Here is a 19,351-nt window from a genome sequence, read left to right on the forward strand (position 1 = left end):
CTTGGCTGTAAGGTGGGGCTACTAATCTCAATGACTTTACAGTATTTCTAGAGAAAAACTAAGACAAGGAATGTCACATGCCCTAGGCAGCACATGCTCACACAGCAGCCTCAGTGCAAAGTCAGAATCAGAGAGACAAACTGATCTTACACACACCACGTGAGATCATGTTCATTCACTGCTAGCTCACTGGGAGCCTGCTATGGTCCTGGCTCCAAAGAGGACTGGTAGATAAATCCAGAATCGTGCTCATTTCTGCATCGTCAAGCTTTCTGCCTGGCCCTGGGGCTGCCAGCCTTTTCCTGTCCTGGCGCCTGCGCCCATCCGCCGCCTTCTCTACAGCATGCACTGTATTCAGACAGTACACCCAGGCAGCAGCTTCCCAAAGATAATCTGGGTAAAAATCTCCATCTGCTTTGCTGCGTATTTAAGTAACTTGGTTTCCACTGGCTCACTAGTTTCCAGTAACTGAACGAGAAAAGTGGAATGTTTGCCTCTGAGGAAGGCCCAAAGACTTTCTGAAAAGGCCTCAGAGTTAACTGACCAGATACACTGAGTGTCCACTGGAGGGAATCAGTGGACAAACTGTAAAAGTAGAAACAAGCCCAAGACACCAGGCGGCCGAATCTCAGGTGACAATAACTGTGACCATTTAATGGCTGCTCCCTTCACACTGCAAGAGCACACTACAGGCAGTTTTATTTTTTAAAACTGATATAATTCACATGTCATAAATTCACTTAAAAATGTTTTTATTTACTTATTTTGAGAGAGAGAGCATGTATGCATGAGCCTTACGCAGGGCTTGATTCCATGAACTGTGAGATCATGACTTTAGCCGAAATCAAGAGTCACATGCTTAACTGACGAGCCATCAAGGTGTCCCATAAATTCACTCTTTTAATGTGTATAATTCAGTGTACCGCTTAGCAGTCACTCCCCATGTTCCCCAAAGCTCCTTCCCCAAGCCCTGATCCACTTTCTATGAATTTGCCTAGTTGAGATATTTCACTGAAACAAATTTCTCAAATAAACAAAACGCATGGCTGGCTCCTTTTCACTTTTCAAGGTACATTTGTGTTTAAGACAAGGAAACTGAGGCACAGAGGAAATAAACCAGAGGTCACAAACTCAAATGCTTACAGGTGCCAAGCAGGGGATACAGGGGAGAAGGACAAGGAGGGGAAGTCTGTTGGGAACTTGCCAATACACGAGGCAAACTGGGGAGCCCATGTCCTGGCCCAGGGGAGACCGCTAGGTCCCCCTTATCTGCTGTGTGGGATTGTGGGCCCCACAGAGACACACTTCCAATTCCCTGGAAGCCACAAGCCCAAACTTCACTGTGAAATTTCTCAATTTAAAACACCTTGCAGGGGCGCCTGGGTGGCTCAGTTGGTTGAGCGTCCGACTTTGGCTCAGGTCATGATCTCATGGTTCGTGGGTTTGAGCCCTGTGTTGGGACTCTAGGCTGACAGCTCAGAGCCTGGAGCCTGCTTCAGATTCTGTGTCTCCCTTTCTCTGTCCCTCCCCTTCTTGCATTCTGTCTTTCTCTCTCTCTCAAAAATAAACAAAACATTAAAAAAAATTTTTTTAATTACTTTACATTCAGGCCAAACCAAACAGCTCCACCAGCAGGACATGGCCAATGGTTGCCGGTCTGCAACCCTTCGATGAAGCACACTGTGGAGGCCTCCACTGCCAAAGGAGAGCAGACCCGGCTGGAATTGTGACCCACACTTGCATTGAGCCACCGGTGATAAACAGTAGCTCATCACAGGGGTGGCGGGCGCGAGAGCCAGGTCAGACTCAACAGTTAACCCGTATCTGATCACAGAGCGCCAGCGATCCCTGCCCCCTCCCCAGCAGGCACAGGACACATTATTCGGAGCTCTGATCCCACAAGCCCTCCCTCAGGCTCTGGTGTCCTCAGGGGGCATGGCCTGGGCACCTACATTTGCTGGCTTTTGGAACTCAAAGTTCAGGAACCCTAGAGACTTGACACTGAGCCCATCCCTGGTTACCACGAAGGGCACTGTCTCTCCCAGCCCACAGCGAAAGGGCCCTGCCACCAGTGCGGGGCACGGCACCCCGGCAGCGTGAGCGTCCACTGCAGTGATCAGAGTGCCTTCCGGCATTTCTCCCCCACACTACGCTCTCCTGGAGAGCAGAGCCTGGGGTCTTACCAACCTTTTCATCAGGACCGATCAGTACCTATGTCCCCTGAAATTATTCACTGAGAGCCCACCAAACCCAAAGTATTCCATTCTAAAATCTTAGCCTAAGTGCTCTGTCCTTTAGAAACCTGTGTGGACACGTTGGTGTGAGGCTGAGGGGACAAAAGCTCTCCAGGACTGTGCATAGCAGGTCACACATTTAGCGATCAGATCTTGGGTCTCTCAACCCAGCCTACTCTTGAGATTCCACAGTCCCAAGATTCTTCACTGAGCCAAGCATCCATCTCTGCGTTTTTAGTGTTTGAGAGGCCTGTCCTGAAGTAAAAACACTCTCCTCTTACTATGAATTTTAATCCCTCACTGGAAAATCGTATGCGGTACTGGCTCTGTCCAACTGAGCGGATGGCACTGGAAAAGTCGCAGGTCAAACCACCATGGAGATGCTCAAGCACGGAATTCTGGATAGGGAAACTGTTCACTGTAGTGGGGAAGCCTTTGAGGCCGATGAACTTGTTTACTTTCTTTTTTTGTTTTTGTTTGTTTTTTTAAATCCAGGGTCTAGCTGTGAAACTTTGGGAAGAGTCTTTAACCTCAAGGAGCTTCTCCTTCCTCATCTGTGAAATGCCACTACCTCACTCAAATTTTGCAGCCATGCAAAATAAAGAGCTCAAATATGTGCAATGACCACACAAAGGGAAGCTTTACTATCCTCTTCGCCTCAAATGGCAGACAGCACTTGACACGTGATCGCTTTTTTTTTTTTTAAATGATCACTGTTGTAGATGGACTTGTATCCTCATCAAAGGCCCTAAGCCTCTCTGTGACTGTATTCGAAGACAGGGTCTCTAAGGCTAAATGAGATCATAAAGGTGTGGTCCTGATCCAACAGAATTAGTGTCTTTATAAACAGAGACACCAGAAAGCTCTTTGGTGAAGCACAGATAAGTCAGTCACTATCTGTCCCTAAGCAACTTGTGATACATATATTCAGCGGAAAATATCAACCCAGGCATTCCTCATTCCACATATGGCTGAAAAAGGCTAGAAACAGACTGAAGAACCTTTTACACCAGCGCTCTCAGACTTTAATGTGTACAAAAATCACCCAGGGATCTTATTAAAACGCACATTTGGATCCAAGGGTCTGGGGTGAGGCTAGAGAATCCCTTTCTAACAAGCTCCCAGATGATCCTGATGCCGCTAGTCTGTGGACTACACTTTCGGGTAGCAAAGTCCTCAGACTGCAATGTTATTTCCCCACCAAAAATGTATGGCCATTCACTCAGACACCAACTGTCAAGTGCTGTACCAAGGGCTGAAGATAAATAAAACAGGGTCACCACTCTTCAGGAGTCCATAGTCCAATTAAAGCCAGGAGGTTTCTCTGAATTCCACAATCAAGGGCAAAGTTGAATAAAAACAAGAAACCCATTAATGACAAAAGCCTTAAGGAACAGCGTGGGAGTGCTCACAGCGGCTGTGCTGGAGGCAACAGTGATGGTGAGATGAATACCTCTATTCAAGGACGCATCAGACACTCAAGCTACGGTAAAAATCAGACTTTCCTGAGAAGCAGACTGTGCGCTGGACAAAAGGTACCTTCAAAGCCAATAAAACCTGTGGACATGGAGCCACATCTATACATCAGCTCTGAGTCTCCTACTCAGTTTAGGGAGACGCATCATTCAGACTTGCTAGCATTAGTGAGAACTGGAGCATAAACAAGCAGCAGTTTGGAAAAAGATCAAGAAAGTGGTGCTTTATGAGAGATGAAACTAGTTGGTTTTGGAAATACTGAATGTTAGTGCTGAATGGGAGAGTCCTCAAGTAAGTCCAAGTCCATTACTTGATGAGGAAAGGAAAACCCAAAGCCGTTAAGGCAGTGGTTCTCAACTGGGGTGATTCTGCCCTCCTCCATGACATCTGGAGACACCACCTGGGGACATCTTTGGTTGGTAGAGCTCATGGATTGCTACCGGTATCTAGTGGGTAGTAGAGACCAGAGACACTGCTAAAAATCCTACAATGCACAGGACAGCCCACCACAACCAAGAATTATCTGTCCCAAAATGTCAATAGTGTTGAGGTTATGAAACCCTGAGTTAAGAAATTCCCTAACGTCGAAGAATGAGTGTCCTACCGTGGACTAAGACTGGAGATGTCCAACATTCTGCAATGATGGGAATGTTCTAAGACCTGTACTGTCCATTATGGCAACCAACAACCACATGTGACTACTGAACATCTGAAATATGGGTAGCATGACTGAGAAGCTGGATTTGTAATTTTTTACTTTATCTTTAATAATTTACACGCAAATAGCCATGCATGGCCAGTGGCTACTCTACTAGACAGGGCACAGGTAGGACTACAGTCCACATGTCCTGACTCTCAGCTTGGTGTTCTTCCAGTGTCAGGGCCTGCTTCTTTCCACTCTCCTGAAATCACCCATCCACCTGCCTTTATTCATAATTTGGGGGGGAAATTACAAATGTTAAACAATAGCAGAAAATCTTAAAACATTCCCAGCTGAACGCCTTGTTTTGTACTTTGCAAAATAAAACAAAATCTCAGGTCATGGCTGGTCATGGTTACACATACATGTAATGAGACTGTGGAAACAAGGTAGGTCAAATTATTCCTACTTCCACTCGCAGGGAAGGGTGATATGTCAGAGAGAAAATAAACATCCCTCTGAGCCTTGAGATTTTGATGTTCGGATCTGATTTCTCCAGCTGGTCACCTACCAGTCTCTTTCACTTGTCAGAAGCTGGGTGAGAAATGAGGCATCATTAGCAAATTCTCATGCTTCCCATTTCCCTCCCACCACAGAAGACCCTCTTTCATTTGCTGGTTTTGGATGGAGACCATACTGAAAACGCGCCGTGTGCCAGGCACTGTGCTAAGCTCTACACACTGGCTGTCGCTTTACTAGCACGTTAGCCCTTTGGGGCACCCGGAGGTTAAAGAACTTGGCCCAAGTCATTACAGCCCGTCAGAAGCAAAGCTGGGACTCCTAACCTCCTGCACTGCCCTAAGGGCCTAAAACTGGCTGGAAAGGCGTGAGGGGTTCCCCCGAGCAGCAAGAACCCTGCAAAGCCAGGGCGGTGTCCTGGCTCTGCTCCCCACGCCCAACCCTGGGTGCCCGCGGCTCTTACTTCTCGATCTCCAGCGCTGCCACCTTCCGCTTTTCATAGAGCTTGTCATTGAGGGCGCGCACGATGTTGGGCGTGAGCGGCGCGAAGTCTTTCTCAGGGTTCATGGTGGTAGCTCGGGGCGCTCCCCGGAGCCCCGCGACTCCTCAGCCCGCGGCTGCCCGGGCGGCGCCGGGGCCGGGGAAGTCTGCGGCTCCGCGCTGCCTCCGGCGCCGGCTCATGGACCACGCCGCCTCGCGCCTGTCTGCCCACCTCTACCGCCGCGCGCTGTCTCGGAACCCGGGCCTGGACCCCGCCCCCGCACACCTGCTCCCAGCCGCCCGACGGCTCACGCGACCCGCTCCCGCCCGGCACCGGCAGTGCTCAAGGGGCAGCGGCCATGTTATTCGGATCATGTGATTCTGTAACCGCTTCCGCCTTCCGCCTCGAGGACCCGCCCCTCGCCAGCCACGCCTCCGCACGCCTCCGCGCGCAGGCTGTCGGTGGGTTGTCCACGCCCCCACACGGCTCCACCTCCTCTCCTCACTCCAGCCTTCCGCACTCCACCACTCGCTGGTGGTTGGGGATGTTTGGTGGCACGCGTATCTCGTGCACTCAAGTTCTCGCACGTGGTCGGCTGGGAGCGTGGTGGGCTTTTGTGTAGGTCTGTGAGCACGAAGGGGATCGTGGAACCTGACTCATGCAGCATAACTTACAAAAATACTTACTGAATCCACTAGTTCATTTACTATTTAGTCACCAGTTTCGCATATGGCAATGTTTCCCAAATTGGAGGCATACTGTCATGATTTTTGCCATATTCTAGACACTTGTGCTATTATTAAAAAAGTATTTTTCTCCAATTTACTTTCAAAAATTCCTACTTTAGTCTTGCTTATGTACTAAGATCATTGTGTGAGTAGTTTTATATGTTTCTAAAACATATTAAAATAAATTCCCAATTAACAACAGTACTGTCTATTACCTAGAATCTCAGGCACCAACGGTGGCTCTCACCCTACCATTTGGGACTCAATTCCGAGTATGTTTACCATGCTTAGCTACTTTGAGGACTAGGTTACAGGAAGCAGAAGACCCAAATCTGAGTGCAGATCTCCAGATGGATCTGCTGTAAAGCCTCCCTTCCAAGTGCTTTGAGTGTCACACTAAATGGTGGAACAGAATTGAAGCTTTGTGGTAAAATTTTAAAAAGCACTTAATGCAGGTATTGTGGCTAATGGGGAGATGCATCAGACAAAGTTCCTCATTGTAAGCTTCCATAGTGGACAGGGATTTTAGGACAAGGGCTAGATCACAGTGGAGCCCAGAGGATTAAATATGAAAATAACACATGATGGTACTTTTTCTAACGAGTGGAAAATATTCATGGAAATCTGATAACAAAGTGAAAATAGAGTCTTATCCTCAAGCCATAGGTCATAATCTGTGGGACACAATGGAGGGGATATAGTAGGCAGAATTCCAATATGGCTCCCAAGATGCCCACCCCTCTGGGCACATACCCTGGATAATCCCCTTCCTTTGAGTGTGAATAAGACTTATAAATACAATTCGGTCACTCTAACAATTGTGTTATATAGCAGAAGGGATTCTGTAGGTGTGGTTAAGGTCTCTAATCAGTTGACTTTGAGTTATCTTGTGGTGGGTCCAACCTAGTCAGACAAGGCCTTAAAAGTAGAAGACATTTGAAGCAGCAGAGAGATTCTCCTGCTGGCCTTGGAGAATACACAGTAAAAACAGTTACTATGATGGGCTACATGGTAAAGACCTTAGAATGGTCTCAAATTGTCAAGAGTAGCCTCCTGAGGGTTGTCTGTTGCTAAGAAAATGGAGACTTCAGTCATAGGGCTGCAAGAAAATGAATTTTTTCAACACACCAAGGGAGCTTGGCAGTGGATCTTTTCTTAGTTGAGCTTCCAGAGAAAGACGCAGCTGTGATTGCAGGCAGTGAGACCCTGAGCCAAGAACCCAGGTCAGTTAATTAATGGACACTGTGAGATAAGAAACTTGTGTTGTTTTAAATTGCTAGATTTGTGGTAATTTGTTATGCAGCCATAAAAAAACAAATACAAAAGCTAACCCAAAACCCAGTAAGTCATGGAAAAAGTCTGTCTAGAAAAATCTGTGAATAAAGTGTTTTCCTGTACTGGTAAGGTTTTCACAGCTTTTAAAACCTTTGCTGACACAATCTGGCGAATGACAGTGTGTGCACCACCAATTTGAAACTGCCCCAAATTTAGATTCCTACCCAGAGAAAATGTTTTGCTTAATAGTTTCCTCCTCTTACTTTGATACCAAGTAGCACTGGTAGGGACATTCCAAATGTCTTTGCAAAGTTTATGTCTTTAGGATTTTGATAATGGTTGATGCAAGTCAATGAAAGAAAATTAAATCGGGGGGAATGATTTGGATCTATTTCTCCAGTGTGTATTCATTTCCACTGGACCCGTATCTAATATGATATTTCATTTGTTTTCTTTTGCTGTTTGGTTTGGTTTTTTCTTAAAGGTGAACTGAATTTCCCAAGGGTCATAATGAGATACAGTTTTTAATAATTGAAACAGTCATGTTTTTACTAGAAGGAACTCTTTTCATCTGAAATCATGTTCTGGACTAGGTTGCTAAGAAACTAGTTTTTTACTCAAGGTCCAAGCCAATGCTTTGTCCTACCTTTGGTTCAGAAATTCCTGGGGGAAAAATGTGGTTTCTTTTCTCTGCTATCTTGGAAAATGCCAACAAACTAAGGTTGTTTATGCATTACTGGACTGGTGGCCATGTTGAGAATGAAGCCCAAGGCCACCATTGCCTCCTCTGCATGCTTACTTCCCTGACCCTGCTGCCTAGCCCTGGCCAGGCCTGCTGTGTTCAGACTCTTTCTAGACTAGAGGATGATTGATACACCGAGTTGCACACAGTTCACAGCAGTAACTCATCTGCAGCCACGTGATGCCTCATTGTTATTGCATAAGTCATAGACATCGGAGCAAGTGGCTGCTGGTGGGCACTGTGTGAAATTGTACCCAAATCTTAGAACTGTGCAAAGTAGTTTCTCCAACAGCAATGTAATTTTGCTGGAGTTTCAGGGTAACATGTTGAAGGTGAATCCCATATGTGGTACCTGGCAATCCCTCGTGACATCATAATATTGTCACCCCCTGACCCAAATCAAGTCTTCCCCAAAGAAGTGGTTAGCCAGGATGCCACACTCATCAGGACCCCTGTGTTAATCAATGTCAGGGGCCCCATTTTATGTTGTATTCTGTGCAAATGCTCCCTGGAGAGGTGCCTGGGTAGCTCGGTCGGTTAAGCATCCAACTCTATTTCAGCTCAGGTCATGATCTCACAGTTCATGGGTTTGAGGCCCGTGTTGGGCATTGTCAGTGCAGAGCCTGTTTGGGATTCTCTCCCTCTCTTTCCCTGCCCCTTCCCTGCTTGTGTTCTCTCTCTCAAAATAAATAAATAAACTTTAAAAAACGGCCCCTGGAATTGTGTGTACCTCATGTTTCTGAACACCAGCAATGAGATGTCTCCTGGTCTGCTTGGCTGAGAACATATCCTTTCAAAGGTAACTCCCTCTAGCTTATGTCGCAACGCTCATTTTCACCAAGCTTCTCCTCCAGCCCTCTGCTGAGCTACTTCGCCATTCCAAATTGGCCAAAATGAAACAATTTTGTTATTGCATTTCTGAGGCCAAGGAAGCATGAGAACAACCTCAAGGGAAGAGATATACCACATGTCGAATCATGCCAGGAGGAGGTTCATGCCAGGGCAGCGTCTGAGCTAGGCTTTGACCCCAGGTAGAAGGGCCTGCCTCCTCACTCCAGGCCTATGAGGCCGTGGGCTCCAGACTCAGTGGCTTGGGGAGAGCTGGGGCAGGGCTGAGGCAGGGGGAAGTGCCCTGCCATTTTGCTGGTGGTGACACTTGGGAAGTGGCCAGTCTCCTTAGCAGTCAGTGCCTGGCGGTGGTGGCTGGGAGCCCTCCAGCTCCACAGAACACATTGAAATGCTGACCTTCACAGCTGGAGGAGTCCGCAAGGTACATCACACAGTGCTCCCACGTCTGGTGTTGCAGCCGACTTTCACACAGCTTGCTGTATCTCTTCTTCTCTCTAAGACCATCTATCGTGCTAGGTTTCAAGCTGTTGAGAAGGTGGCCCTTGAGGAAGGTGGTGGCAGGGCCAGTTGTTCCCCAACCCCAGCTACGCATCTGGTGAGTGGGTGGGAGAATGGACATTTTGGGGAAGGCGGGTCTCATCGGATAGGTAATAAGCAGAGTTGGTGAGACTTGTTTCTATGGTCCTAATGGAGAGGACCAGAGCTGTGGGTTCCACAAAGGCTCAGCTTCCATAGTTGCCTTCAAGGCAGCCTCTCTCAGCTGCAGTGTGCATATCACTCCCTGGAGATGCCTTAAAAAGCAGACTCTGATCCAGCAGGCGTGGGGCAGCCCGAGCTCCTGCAGTCCTAATGTGTTCCCAGGCTCGCTGGTGCAAGGCAGCTGGGCTGGGCAGCGTGCTCGGACCAGCAGCAACAGCCTCTCTGGGAACCTGGCAGAAGTGCAAGTTCTTGAGCCTGCCCCAAACTCCTAAATCAGACCCTCTGAGAATGGGACCAGGCGGCCTGTGGGTTAGCAAGCCCTCTGGGTGATTTTCATACTAAAACTTGAAAAGCACTGGCTTAATCAGACTCTGTGTGTTTGCTAGTCATAGCACATGCTCATCGGTCTCCACATCCTCTCAGATGACTGCTTAGTGCATTCTTTGCTCATTTAACCATCTGGAGAATCTGTCATTTTTGTCTTTATGCCTATTAGCATCTTTGGCGGTTTCACAAATGCACTGTTATGTGTAGCCCTGTGAGTACTTCAGTTGTGTGTAGGGGATACTGGACTGAGGGGTGTGGGGAGGTACAAAAGGATTAGAAGAGTCTTCCTCCATTAAGAAAAAACCCCCAACACCTCCAAAAGCAATAAGGGCTTGTTAAACAGCAGGTAGCTGGGCCACACCCCCCTGGACTTTGTGACTCTACGGGTCTGGGTGTGCCGTGAGAATTGGCATTTTTAATGAATTTTTAGGTGATGCTGCTGCTGCTCCAGGGAACATTTTCCAGATGCCTTCTTTGGATTATTCATTCCCAAAGGGCCATCTCCTTTCATGCTTTCTCCCTCTCCTGCAGGTAGGCTGTAGGGGATACGAAGTGGGGAGGACCTGCGGTGGGGGTGGGGGGCAGAAACAGAACCACTCCATGGCCAGTCTGCAGTCAACTTTATTTCATCAGGTGGCGCCAACAGGTATGTGGTCCTCTTAGTACACACGGCAGGACCAGGACCAGAGGCTGGGCAGAGACCGGTGTCTCACTCCTCCCTAGTGCTCTCCCTCTAAAGAAAGGCACGGACTTAGACCTCAGCCTTTCTGTGCATACGAAAGGGCTGCAGTTTAAACATATCAAACTGGGATGTGTTTCTCCCCTGGAGGGAGATTCCTGCCTCGATCGCGGCACGGACGGCCAGGTGGGCACGTGATCTGCGGCCCTGGCTCTCACTCTGCCGTACAAACAAGCTTGTACATGCCTCCCAGGCAGATTCCGTCAGAATCTGGCTGGAAGGCTGTGGACCAGAGCTGGCTGATGTGCGGAAGGGTGAAGACTCCGTGTGCTACAGGCTGACGCTAGCACAGAGCTGAGGATGGGAGCGGGGAGCTGGGGCCCCAGCGTTTCCCCAGGACCTGGCTCAGCGAGAACGTTCTTGTATATGACGGAAACAGGGTTCCTGCAATGATGGTGCAAGTGTTACCTGATATCGTGTTGAAAATGGTGATTCATTTGGCTTTTCTGTGAAAGCAGCATAAAAGATCATATCAAAATATGATCTTTAAGCCATTTTCGATTTTAAAAAGGAACCGTCATGCCCCAGTGTCATGCACTGGTAAGTATTATATGATGGAGGGTCACGAATGTCATATCCATGTCATCTGATTAAAAATGGAGATTATTATATGAGCTTTGGGAATACTACTAGAAACTAAATTCAGAGACTTGTCCTTACAAAGTACAGTATTTGTAATTACCATGTTTAATATGGAATATATATTTCACATATATATTTGGAATGAATATAATATGGAAATAAGTGCCCCTATAATTGAATGAGGAGATAAAACAGTACCTGTAGACTTTTGACTATGTTCTCTGTGCTTCCCCGGGGAAGGATAGTACATAGATATTAAGGCGGAGGAAATGATTCTTCAATGATGCAACTGACCTTACGTACCACTAAGGGGTGATCCCCTTCAGGTAATAAACCCACTTAATGCCTGTTTCGCTGCCTTCACTGGGAGGACAGGACACAATCAGCTTGCTGGTAATGGGGGTTTTGCTGCCAGATGGATTTCCTTCAAAAGAGACTGTGATATTATTGATCTTCTTGGGTCGCACAGAGTCTACGGCACGAACAGAGAAGGCTGGGTTCTCCACAATGAAGGTGAAGGTGACCGCATGATAGAAGATGTTCTTGAAGGGGATGACTATGCTGTATCCAGCCCGGATCAGGAAGGGACCCTGAGGCTTGGGGGGCAGAGCCACTCCGAAGAGGGGGATTATATATTCTCCACCTGCAATCGATGACAGCGTCAGGGTGCTCTTGGTCTCACCTAGGTGGCTGGGCTCAAAATAGACTTCCACGCTGACTTCGCTTCCTCCCTGAGCCCCTGGGGCTGCGGTAATGACCTTTTCCGTGTGGAAGTCCTGACAGTCAGTCTGAAAGAGGAACACATGCCTTTGGTTCACATGGGATTCCAAAGAGCACACCAGCCGCTCGGGCCCTTCCCCGGCCCCTCCCCTCTCAGACATCAAGCTACCTACCTTAGTGTGAGGCTGGGCAGGTCATAAAATGTTGTGCCCTTATAGTTCCCTTGAAGAGTAGGTATACTAATTATTATCCCTGTTATACTACAAAGGAATCAAGGCCAAGAGATGTTAACCTGCCCAGAGACACACAGGTGGATTACGCTGGTGTCGCATTCACTGCTGCTCCTCCCCCATCTGGCTCTTCTTTTCTCCCACACACATGAAAGACTGAACAGTCTGGCTCCTCATGGATGGGTGGGACTAGTTCTGGGCAATTAGTTGTGAGCAGAAGTGAAAGGTGTTACCTGCACACTAGGGCATTCAATTGCCAGTGCAAGTCCTTTTCACCCCTCTGGCACTCTGACTGGAAACATCTGAGTTGGTGGCTGCCGTTTAGCCCGGATCCCCAAATGGCTTGTGACGAACAGTTCCCTGCAGACCCTCACTGGATAGATGGCACAAATGAGGGACACACCTTTGTTGTTTTAAGCCACTGAGGTGTTGGGGCTGCTTGTTACTGCAGCGTAACCTACCTTCTGCTGACTGGTATGATTGATGCAGAGCCTATGCCTCTTGACAACAGCCATGGATGCGCTGATGCACACTGGCACATGGTCACCCAGGGCAAAGGGTGCATTCCTAGCTCCCCTGTTGCTACGTGTGGTCTTATGCAATTTTGTTTAAGGGACTGTGAGTGGAAAGGATATGCATAGCTCCCACCTTTCCCCTTTGTAGCTGGCTGGCATGCAGCCTCATGGGAAGCTCTCTTGGTCCCTGTGGATCAAAGCAGGGAAGGGCATCAGGGCGTAAGGAGTCTGGATGCCTGATGTCATGGAGCTACCATTCCAGCCCAAAGTGCGCATGCTCACGCTGTTATTTGAGAGAGGAATAGCTTTTACTTTGTTGTTATTTCAGTAGTTAAACCTGTATTCCAATTGATATAAGAGGTAATAGTAAACACAGCATTTACTATGAGCCAGGCTCTATGAAAGTGGTTTTATATGTAGCTTTTAAAAGCCTCATAGCAATCCTCTGAGGCTGGGGTATTATTACCATTTATAGAAAAGGTTAGAGAGCTTTAGTAAATTATTCATACGAAGAGTAAGTGGTGAAGCCAGGGTTCAAATCCAAGTCTGTTGGGTTTCACAGCCTTTACTCATGACCACTGAGCTCTACTGTCTCCTTCAGTGACCACTGCACTGTGTGAAGCAACCCCCACCCCCATCCCCACTTTACCTTGTTAAGATAGAGTCTGTAAGGAAGAACCCAGGTCTGATACCGTTTATTTCTACTTAGAAGTTTCAGAGCTAGAGGAAGCACCTGACTCCCTCTGCATTTCACATTTCTGCTCCCAGTGTGGCCTCCTCCTATTATTTTTAAGCTTAGACTCCTGGCAAGGGAAGGGTGGAGTGTGGGACAGTGGCTGCTCACCCTGCAATAGTACTCTGTCTTCTGCCGGGTGTAATTGGTAAACTTGGCAAAGATGCTCTGACCGCTGCCAAGAACAGTTTGGAAGTGGATGGGTTTCTCAGGCAGTGCTGGCGTGGCCTTCAAATTGAGCTCATACAGGTAGTAACCCAAATCACTGTTTAGCAGTGTTAGTCTCCCAAAGGTTTCTCCAGTTCTCAGGGGCTGGAATTCAAACGAGAATGTGCCCTGCAAGAGAAGACAGCCTCCTGTGATGCTGAGAGTCTGACCCGTCCCTTGCTACCCAGGGACCTCAGAGCACGTTGGTGGCAGAAATGGTGCATCACAAGAAAATGCTCACACTGATCTTGAGCCCAGGGAATCTCTATCCAAACCAGCCCTTTTTCTTCCCTGTACCCCTTCTAGCTTTCCCTAGAAACACCCCAGAGTTATTTATACATGTGGAATCTCCTTGAGTCCAAGAGGTACTGGTCCCCTCTTGAGAAGCGCATTAGGGCAATGGAGATGGGTGTTGCTGGCCAGAGGGCTGAAGGTCAGCAGCTCCTTCTTTGCTCACAGCCAAGCTCAGAATGGCTTCCTGGGTTCTACCTTCAATTGGGGAAGGTTTTCTCCTTCTTCTATTTTCACCCATGACAAAACAAAAGAACCAAAGAGTATTGCTTATAATAACAAAGTAAGGGAAACAATTCAAATGAGTTAGCAGTAAGAAATTGGCTAAATATGTGATCGTTTATCCACATCAGTGGCCACTGAAACGGAAGAGGCAGAGCTATAAGCACTAACATGAAAGGTGCTGATGGTACTGAAAGTGAAAGGTAGGAGGTTCCATAGATTATTTAAAGCATAAGCTCATTTATGTGGAGAAGAATATGTCTATGCAGGTATAGAAAAGAGACAGCAAGGATATATATCCAGTTGTTACCAGTAGTTTTCTTAAGATGAGGGAGATGGGATTTGAGGACTTTCATTTTCTGTTCCATATACTCTTGTATAGTTAAAATTTTGTTGTTATCATGAGTAGGTATTGTTTCCTTTTAAATGTTTTTTATTTAATTTTGAGAGAGAGAGAGAGAGAGAGAGAGAGGGTGTGTGTATGTGTGTGTATGTGTGTGTGTGTGTGTAAGCAGGAGAGGGTCAGAGAGAGAGGGAGACACAGAATCCGAAGACAGGCTCCAGCTCTGAGCTAGCTGTCAGCACAGAGCCCAATGTGGGGCTCAAACCCACGAACCACGAGATCATGACCTGAGCCGAAGCTGGACGCTCAATCGACTGAGCCACCCAGGCACCCCGGTATTGTTTCTTTTTAAAAAGAACTAGTTCTTCTCATTGAAAAATAGAATAAGAAGAGGGTATCATTAAAATTGCTATAGATGTTTAATAGGAAAAGATATAGTATACAAATTTAGATGATTTTACCACACTTAAAAATTTAGATGAAAATGGACAAATGTATAAAAAATATAACTTACAAAAACAAACTCAAGTAGATAAAAAAACTTAAATAGTCCTATAGCCATTAAATAAATTTAATCAATAGTAAAACAGGTTTCCCTTAACACAATTCCAGGATCATAAAGATTTACTTGTAAGTTCTATTAGACAATCTAGTATTCCACAAATTCTTCCAGAGAAGAGAAGAAGAGGGAACCCACCTCACCTAGCATGAATCTGATACCAAAATCCAACAAGGCTAATAGGAGAAAAGAAAATTAAATGCCAGTCTCTGCCCTGAACATATATATAACATGCCTCATAAAAATGTTATCCAACTGAACCCAGCAATATATAAAGAAGAAAATGGTACATAACAAAGTTGGTTTTCTTCCATGAATGAAAGTTGGATTGACATTAGAAAAACCAATCAGTTACCACACTGACACATTAGAAGGAGAACAATGATATGGACATCTTGATAGATGTAGTAAAAGCATTTGATAAAATGCAACATCCATTCATAGTGTTAAAAAAAAAAGTCATAGCAAACTAGGAATAGAAGAGGACATCCTTAATCTGATAAAGGGTATCTATAAGAAACCTAACAAACATAATAAATGGTGAAACTTTGAAAGCTTTCCCTTCAAGATTAGGAATAAGACAAGGAATCTTCCTACTGCCTTTCTAGTTAATGTTGTTCTTCAGGTCACAGATAGCCCTATAAGGCATGGAAAGGAAATCGAAGAAGTATTTAATGGAAGAAACAAAATTGTAATTATTTACAGATGATATGATTGTACATGTAGAAAATTCAAGAATCTATAACTGAAGTTATCATTATTGATAAATGAATTATGTAAGATGGTTGAGTACAAAGTCAATATACAAAAAGTTAAAAATAGAACTATCCTATGATCCAACAATCACATTACTGGATATTTACCCAAAGAATAACAAAAATGCTAATTCAAAAGGATACACGCACCCCTATGTTTATAGCAGCATTATGTACAACAGCCGAATTATGAAAACAACCTACGTGTCCACTGATTGATGAATGGATAAAGAAGATGTGGTATATATATACACACACACACACTCAATGGAATATTACTCAGCCATAAAAAAGAGTGGAACCATGCCATTTCCAATGATGTGGTTGGATCTAGAGAGTATAACACTAAGCAAAATAAGTCAGTCAGAGAAAGATGAATACTGTAGGATTTCACACATATGTGGAATTTAAGAAACAAAATAAAGCAAAGGAAAAGAGAGAGAGAAATCAAGAAACAGACTCTTAATTATAGAGAACAAAGTACTGGTTACCAGAGGGGGAGGCCGTGGGGGCAACGGGAGAAACACAGGCTGGGGACGAAGAGTACACTTGTGAGGAGCAGTGGGTGATGTAGGGACTCACGGAATCACTGTTCTGTGCACCTGAAACTCATAGAACACTGCATGTAACTAACTGGAATTACAATTAAAAACTTAAAAAACCAAAAAAGGGGGCAAAGTCAATATATAAAAATCAATTATATTGTTACATACTACAACAAGTAGAAAACAAAATTTTAAAAAGATACTATTTAAAATAGTATCAAAATATGTAAAATTAGATATAAAATAACAAAAGATGAGTAAGTCCTCTACATAGAAAACAAAAAAATATATATATTGTTGAGAGAAATTAAATAAGAAGACTTAAATAAATGGATAATTAATCATAGAAAGACAAATATCATATGACTTCACTCATATGAGGACTTTAAGATACAAAACAGATGAACATAAGGGAAGAGAAGCAAAAATAATATAAAAACGTGGAGGCGGTCAAAAACATGAGACTCAAGTATGGAGAACAGAGGGTTACTGGAGGGAGTGTGGGAGGTGGGCCAAATGGTAAGGGGCATTAAGGAATCTATTGTTGCACTAGATGCTAACTAACTTGGATGAAATTTAAAAAATTAATAAAATAAAAAAAGAAGACTAAAATAAATGGAGATCTGCTCATGGGTTGGAAATCTCAATGGCGTAAAGACTGGAATTCTCTCTGTGACAGATATACTCCACCTCCTGCTGTTCATACTTTTGTGTTGTCCTCTCCCATGTTGCACCAGGGCTGGTCTGTGTGACCACTAGTATATGGCAGAGAGATGGCATATCACTTCTTTTTTTTTTTAATTTTTAAATATTTTATTTATTTTTGAGAGAGAGAGAGAGACAGACAGCGTGAGCAGGGGAGGGTCAGAGAGAGAGGGAGACAGAGAATCCAAATACAGGCTCCAGGCTCTGAGCTAGCTGTCAACACAGAGCCTGACGCGGGGCTCAAACCCACGAACCGTGAGCTCATGACCTGAGCCGAAGCCGGACACTCAACAGACTGAGCCACCCAGGTGCCCCAGCATATCACTTCTGAGATGAAGTAGAAAAGACTGTGGTTTCTGTCTGGTGTGCGCTGTCTCTCCTTTGCTCTCTCGGCTTCCCTCAGATCACTCACTCTAGAGTAAGTGAGCTGTCAGGCTGAAAGCAGCTGGAGGGAGACGTGTAGGTGGTGAGGAACTGAAGCCTCCAGCCAGGAGCAGCAAGGAACTAAGGCCTTTCCAACAACCACAGGAGTGAGGTTACAAGCAGGTTATCCAACCCCACTCAGTCCTAGAGATGACGAGTCCTGCTGACAACTGACTACATTCTCGTGAAAGACCGGTGCCCAAACTACACGGCTAAGTGGCTGCTGGTGGGTTCCTAATCCTCAGAAACTGTGTAGATAAATGTTTGTGGTTTTAAACTGCTGATTTTTAGGGTAATTTGTTATGGATCAACACGTAGGTAATACATTCTTAAAATAATCCAATCAAAAATAAAAATCCTATCAAAACCCTAATCCTAATTTACTTTAATTTTTTTGGAAGAACAAGACAAGCTGATTTATATGAAAATGCAAAGGGCCAAGAATAGCCAAGATACTCTTGAAGAATAGCAATATAAGAGACTATCAAGTTTTAATAGAACATCACCAGGAGGGTATTATGATTTTAATTTAACTACTAATATAGATTCAAAGTATATAAGGCAAAACCATGACAGAACTACAAGGGCAAACAGATAAATCCTCTGTCACAGTGGTGACTTTGACATATTCTGTTAAATCCGACCAAACAAGCAGACCAAAACATCAGCGAGGGTACAGAGAATTAACATCAAAATGGCAAACACATGCTTTTTAAAAATAAATGGGAGATTAAGGAAAAGATCACATAGTGGGTTATGGAGCAAGTGTAAACAAATTCCAGAGCACTGAAATAATATGGAATATTTTCCATAACCACAAAATGTGGACCAAAAAATCCACATGTTTGGAAATTAAAAAACACTTGTAGGGGCATCTGGGTGGCTCAGTCGGTTGAGCTTCCGGCTTCGGCTCAGGTCATGATCTCACGGTTCGTGGGATTGAGCCCCGCGTCAGGCTCTGTGCTGACAGCTCAGAGCCTGGAGCCTGTTTCACTCTGACCCTCCCCTGTTCATGCTGTCTCTCTCTGTCTCTCAAAAATAAATAAAAAACAGAAAAAAAAACCCCACTTATAATAACCCATGAGTCAAGAAAGAAGTATTAATAATAATGAAAGTTAGGATGTTTTTGAACTTAATGATAAAAAAATACTACATGTAAAACTTTAGCTGCAGCTAAAGCAGCACTTAGAGGGGAACTTATAATCTTAAATGTGCATATTGGAAAACAAAGAAGACTAGAAGTTAATGTATTAAGCATCCATCTTAGAAATTAGATAAAGCATTAGTAACCCACAGGAAGTAGAAAGGAGGAAATAAGAAAAAGCAGAAATCAAGCAGCTAGAAACAAACAATAAAGAGTACCAACAAAATCAAAAGATACCTTTTGGATGTAAGATATAGTGACTGAGAAAGCTCTAGAAAGACTGATAAAGAAATAGAAGATACAACCAATATTAGAAATGAAAAAGGAACATCACAAAAAAAACATAGAGGATATTAACAATGTTATGCCAATATTTTGAGTATGTGAATGAAACAGACATGCTCTCATTACTGATTCAAGAAGAAACAGAAAATCTAAGTAGTTTAATAACTCATGAAAGGAAGCAAATCAGTATCAGACCATCTTCCCACAAAGAAAACACTAGGGCTCAGTGGCTTCATCTGTGGATTCATGGAAGACATAATTTCAATCTTTTATAGGCTCTCTCACAGAAATGAGTCAGCAGGTAAATCCCCGATTCTTTTTCTATTGGTGATGGAACAGACACTCAAATTGGACAGAGTACCAGAAAGGAAAACTGGTCCATC

The 19,351-nt window shown here is 44.9% G+C and overlaps 2 protein-coding genes across 3 annotated transcripts in view; both read right to left on the reverse strand.

Moving 5' to 3' along the window:
- Positions 1-5,716, reverse strand: part of VAC14 (VAC14 component of PIKFYVE complex) — a 99,676-nt gene extending 93,960 nt beyond the window's left edge. For both annotated transcript variants that reach the window (XM_029924552.1, XM_029924553.1), the window contains exon 1: positions 5,333-5,716. In XM_029924552.1, coding sequence (XP_029780412.1) covers positions 5,333-5,436 — 104 coding nt within the window. In that variant the 5' untranslated portion in view covers positions 5,437-5,716. The remainder of the gene's footprint in view (positions 1-5,332) is intronic.
- Positions 5,717-10,573: 4,857 nt separating this feature from the next.
- Positions 10,574-19,351, reverse strand: part of HYDIN (HYDIN axonemal central pair apparatus protein) — a 417,349-nt gene continuing 408,571 nt past the window's right edge. The window contains exons 86-87 of the mRNA XM_029925166.1: positions 13,601-13,825; positions 10,574-12,079 (exon numbers count right to left, since the gene is read on the reverse strand). Coding sequence (XP_029781026.1) covers positions 11,597-12,079; positions 13,601-13,825 — 708 coding nt within the window. The 3' untranslated portion in view covers positions 10,574-11,596. The remainder of the gene's footprint in view (positions 12,080-13,600; positions 13,826-19,351) is intronic.

The sequence above is a fragment of the Suricata suricatta genome, chromosome 16 (assembly GCF_006229205.1).
Source record: "Suricata suricatta isolate VVHF042 chromosome 16, meerkat_22Aug2017_6uvM2_HiC, whole genome shotgun sequence".
Classification (NCBI taxonomy): Eukaryota; Metazoa; Chordata; class Mammalia; order Carnivora; family Herpestidae; genus Suricata; species Suricata suricatta.